Source organism: Pezoporus wallicus, unplaced genomic scaffold, assembly GCF_028554395.1.
Source record: "Pezoporus wallicus isolate ANWC-B61680 ecotype Strahan unplaced genomic scaffold, APGP_CSIRO_Pwel_v1 contig_9833, whole genome shotgun sequence".
NCBI classification, from domain to species: Eukaryota; Metazoa; Chordata; class Aves; order Psittaciformes; family Psittacidae; genus Pezoporus; species Pezoporus wallicus.
In genome coordinates this window covers 1-5352 of record NW_026641852.1, presented here as the reverse complement: position 1 = coordinate 5352, position 5352 = coordinate 1, and the positions used below count along the sequence as shown (strand labels likewise).

The following is a 5352-nucleotide window of genomic DNA, read 5'->3' as shown; positions in this document are numbered from 1 at the left end:
AGGTGGTTTTGGCTCCGTTTTGGGTCCGTTTCAGGCGGTTTTGGGTCCATTTTGGGTCTGTTTCAGGTGGTTTTGGGTCTGTTTTGGGTCCGTTTCAGGCGGTTTTGGGTCCGTTTCGGCTCTGTTTTGGCTCCGTTTTGGGTCCGTTTCAGGAGGTTTTGGGTCCATTTTGGGTCCATTTCAGGCGGTTTTGGCTCCGTTTTGGGTCCATTTCAGGAGGTTTTGGGTCCATTTTGGGTCCGTTTCAGGCGTTTTTGGGTCCGTTTTGGGTCCGTTTCAGGTGGTTTCGGCTCCATTTTGGGTCCGTTTCAGGCGGTTTTGGCTCCGTTTTGGGTCCGTTTCAGGCGGTTTCGGCTCCATTTTGGGTCCGTTTCAGGCGGTTTCGGCTCCATTTTGGGTCCATTTCAGGCGGTTTTGGCTCCGTTTTGGGTCCATTTCAGGCGGTTTTGGGTCCGTTTCAGCTGCACTTGCAGGCCCGCACCACCATGTCCGAGAGCTGCTCCACGCGCGCCTTGCGCCCCACATAATAAACGATGGGGAGCGGCTCCAGGCTCTGGGGCACGCAGCAGGGGGCGGCCGAGCCCCCCGGGTTGTGCTGCGTGTACAGGGCCAGCACCTGCGGCGGGACCCACACTTATGGGGCTGGACCCACACATATGGGGCCAGACCCACGGCAATGTGGCAGAGCCACAGCAATGGGGCTGGAGACACATCTATGGGGCTGGAGCCACACTTATAGGGCCAGACCCACACATACGGGGCTGGAGCCACATCTATGGGGCTGGACCCACACATATGGGGCTGGAGTCACATCTATGGGGCTGGAGCCACACTTATAGGGCCAGACCCACACATATGGGGCTGGAGCCACACCTATGGGGCTGGAGCCACATCTATGGGGCTGGACCCAGAGCAATGGGGCAAGACCCACACTTATGGGGCAGGACCCACAGCAATGGGGCAGACCCACACTTGTGGGGCCAGACCCACATCTATAGGGCAGACCCACATCTGTCGGATCGGACCCACACTTATGGGTCCCACCCCCCATCAATGGCTCCAGCCCCACACTTTTGGGTCCAGCCCCACACTTAGGGCTCCCAGCCCCTCTCTATAGGTTCCACCACACCCTTATGGGTTGTGCCCCACACTTATGGGTCCAGCCCCATATCTATGAGTCCAGCCCCACAAGCCTCCCACCCCATCCTTATGGGTCCCGCCCCACATCCATGGCTCCCACCCCACATCTAGGGGTTTGGATCCACAACTACGGGACCAACCTCGCATCTATGGGTCCAGCCCCACACTTATGGGTCCCACCTCCCCTCCATGGCTCCCAGCCCCACACTTCTGGGCCTCAGCCCCACATCTATAGATCCCACCCCTCACTTATGGGTCCTGCCCCACATGTATGGGTCTCAGCCCCACATCTATAGATCCCACCCCCCGCTTACGGGTCTCAGCCCCACATCTATAGCTCCCACCCCCACTTATGGCTCCCAGCCCCATATTTATGGCTCCCACCCCACACGTATGGGTCTCAGCCCCACATCTATAGATCCCACCCCTCACTTATGGGTCCTGCCCCACATGTATGGGTCTCAGCCCCACATCTATAGATCCCACCCCCGCTTACGGGTCTCAGCCCCAAATCTATAGCTCCCACCCCCCACTTACGGCTCCCACCCCACACGTATGGGTCTCAGCCCCACATCTATAGATCCCACCCCTCACTTATGGGTCCTGCCCCACATGTATGGGTCTCAGCCCCACATCTATAGCTCCCACCCCCGCTTACAGGTCTCAGCCCCACATCTATAGCTCCCACCCCCCACTTACGGCTCCCACCCCACACGTATGGGTCTCAGCCCCACATCTATAGATCCCACCCCTCACTTATGGGTCCTGCCCCACATGTATGGGTCTCAGCCCCACATCTATAGCTCCCACCCCCCGCGTACAGGTCTCAGCCCCACAGCGATAGCACCCACCCCCACTTATGGCTCCCAGCCCCACATCCATGGCCCCCACCCGCCACTTATGGGTCCCAGCCCCACACTTATGGGTCCGGGCGCACCTTGGAGTACTGCGTGTCGGCGCTCCAGAGGTAGGGGCAGCCCCCCCCACAGAAGTTGGCCATGTAGCCGGGGGCTCGTGGATCCAGCGCCAGTGCAGGTCCCGTCGGAAGTCGATGTAGAGCGGGCGCAGGCAACAGCTCTGCTCCTCCGGGCTGCAGTGGGGCAGGGAATGGGGGGGGATGAATGGGAATCAATGGGGGATGAATGGGGGTGAATGAATGGGGGTAAATGGGAATCAATGGGGAGATGAATGGGAATCAATGGGGGGGAATGAATGGGAATCAATGGGGGGGAATGAATGGGAATCAATGGGGAGATGAATGGGAATCAATGGGGAGATGAATGGGAATCAATGGGGGAGACTCAATGGGAATCAATGGGGAGATGAATGGGAATCAATGGGGAGATGAATGGGAATCAATGGGGAGATGAATGGGAATCAATGGGGGAATGAATGGGAATCAATGGGGAGATGAATGGGAATCAATGGGGGAATGAATGGGAATCAATGGGGGGATGAATGGGGGGAATTGGGGAATGAATGGGGAGGAATGGGAATCAATGGGGGGGAATGAATGGGAATCAATGGGGGGATGAATGGGGGGAATGGGGGGGAATGAATGGGGGGATGAATGGGAATCAATGGGGGTGAATGGGAATCAATGGGGGGATGAATGGGAATCAATGGGGGGATGAATGGGGGTGAATGGGAATCAATGGGGGGGAATGAATGGGAATCAATGGGGAGATGAATGGGAATCAATGGGGAGATGAATGGGAATCAATGGGGAGATGAATGGGAATCAATGGGGAGATGAATGGGAATCAATGGGGAGATGAATGGGAATCAATGGGGAGATGAATGGGAATCAATGGGGGGATGAATGGGGGAATTGGGGAATGAATGGGGAGGAATGGGAATCAATGGGGAGATGAATGGGAATCAATGGGGGGATGAATGGGGGGAATGGGGGGGAATGAATGGGGGGATGAATGGGAATCAATGGGGGTGAATGGGAATCAATGGGGGGATGAATGGGAATCAATGGGGGGATGAATGGGGGTGAATGGGTATCAAGGGGGATGAATGGGGGTGAATGGGAATCAATGGGATGAATGGGGGTGAATGGGAATCAATGGAGGGATGAATGGGGGTGAATGGGAATCAATGGGGGAATGAATGGGGGTGAATGAATGGGGGTAAATGGGAATCAATGGGGGAATGAATGGGGGGAATGGGGGAATGAATGGGGGTGAATGGGAATCAATGGAGGGATGAATGGGGGGAATGGGGGGAATGAATGGGGGTGAATGGGAATCAATGGGGGAATGAATGGGAATCAATGGGGGGATGAATGGGGGTGAATGAATGGGGGTAGGGGTTTAGGTCCATTTTGGGTCAGTTTAGGTCAATTTTGGGTCCGTTTGTGTCCATTTTGGTCCATTTTGTGTCCATTTTGGGTCAGTTTAGGTCAATTTTGGGTCCGTTTGGGTCCGTTTTGGGTCAGTTTCGGTCAATTTTGGGTCCGTTTGGGTCCGTTTTGGGTCCTTTTGGGTCTGTTTTGGGTCCGTTTGGCTCAGTTTAGGTCAATTTTGGGTCCATTTGGGTCCGTTTGGGTCAATTGTGGGTCCGCTTGGGTCCGTTTTGGGTCAGTTTAGGTCAATTTTGGGTCAGTTTAGGTCAATTCTGGGTCCATTTGTGTCCATTTTGGGTCAGTCTAGGTCAATTTTGGGTCCGTTTTGGGTCCTTTTGGGTCCGTTTGGCTCAGTTTAGGTCAATTTTGGGTCTGTTTTGGGTCCTTTTGGGTCTGTTTTGGGTCCGTTTGGCTCAGTTTAGGTCAATTTTGGGTCCGTTTGGGTCAGTTTAGGTCAATTGTGGGTCCACTTGGGTCCGTTTTGGGTCAGTTTAGGTCAATTTTGGTCCATTTGGGTCAGTTTCGGTCAATTTGGGTCAGTTTAGGTCAATTTCTGTCCATTTTGGGCTGATTTGGTTCCGTTTTGGGTCCGGTTGGGTCAGTTTGGGTCCGTTTGGGACAGTTTTGGGTCCATTTGGGACAGTTTTGGTCAATTTTGGGTCTGTTTGGGTCCATTTTGGTCCATTTTGTGTCCATTTTGGGTCAGTTTTGGTCAATTTTGGGTCTGTTTGGGTCCATTTTGGGTCTGTTTGGGTCGGCTTAGGTCTGTTTTGGGTCAGTTTCAGTCAATTTTGGGTCCGTTTGGCTCAGTTTAGTTCAATTTTGGGTCCATTTGTGTCAATTTTGGGTCCATTTGGGTCAGTTTCGGTCAATTTTGGGTCCGTTTGGCTCAGTTTAGTTCAATTTTGGGTCCATTTGTGTCAATTTTGGGTCCATTTGGGTCCGTTTTGGGTCAGTTTCGGTCAATTTTGGGTCCGTTTGGGTCCGTTTTGGGTCAGTTTCGGTCAATTTTGGGTCCGTTTGTGTCAATTTTGGGTCCGTTTGTGTCAATTTTGGGTCAGTTTAGGTCAATTTTGGGTCTGTTTGGGTCCATTTTGGGTCTGTTTGGGTCGGTTTAGGTCTGTTTTGGGTCAGTTTAGGTTAATTTTGGGTCCGTTTGGGTCCGTTTTGGGTCAGTTTCGGTCAATTTTGGGTCCGTTTGGGTCAATTTTTGTCAATTTTGGGTCCATTTGTGTCAATTTTGGGTCTATTTGTGTCAATTTTGTGTCCATTTTGGGTCCATTTGTGTCAATTTTGGGTCCATTTTGGGTCCGTTTGTGTCAATTTTGGGTCCATTTTGGGTCCATTTGTGTCAATTTTGGGTCCATTTTGTGTCCGTTTGGGCCGGTCCCACTGACCCGAAGCAGAAGGGGGGTCGATGCCGCGGCGGCGCCGGGCGCTGCGCAGGTCGCGCCGCGCTCCTCGGGCAGTACCATCGCCAGCACGTAGGGGGCGCGCTGGTGCTTGCGCGCGATGCCCTGCATGTCCCCGCGCTGCTGCTCGAACCCTGCGAAATCACCCAAAATCATCCGGATTTATCCCAAAATCACCCGGATTTAACCCAAAATCACCCGGATTTATCCCGAAATCACCCGGATTTAACCCAAAATCACCCGGATTTAACCCAAAATCACCCGGATTTAACCGAAACCGCCCGGATTTAACCCAAAATCACCCGGATTTAACCCAAAATCACCCGGATTTAACCGAAACCGCCCGGATTTAACCCAAAATCACCCGGATTTAACCCAAAATCACCCGGATTTAACCGAAACCGCCCGGATTTAACCCAAAATCACCCGGATTTAACCCAAAATCAC

At 53.3% G+C, this 5352-nt stretch overlaps 1 protein-coding gene across 1 annotated transcript; it reads right to left on the bottom strand.

The window, feature by feature from the left end:
- Window positions 1-454: 454 nt before the first annotated feature.
- Window positions 455-5039, bottom strand: LOC130608031 (transforming growth factor beta-1 proprotein-like; the record flags this gene model as incomplete). The annotated part of the gene is given in 6 exon segments (XM_057425618.1): window positions 455-616; window positions 2078-2148; window positions 2151-2230; window positions 4891-4906; window positions 4909-4947; window positions 4950-5039. Coding segments are annotated over 6 exon segments (455 nt in total), but the record flags the coding sequence as incomplete, so codon positions are not given.
- Window positions 5040-5352: the final 313 nt, after the last annotated feature.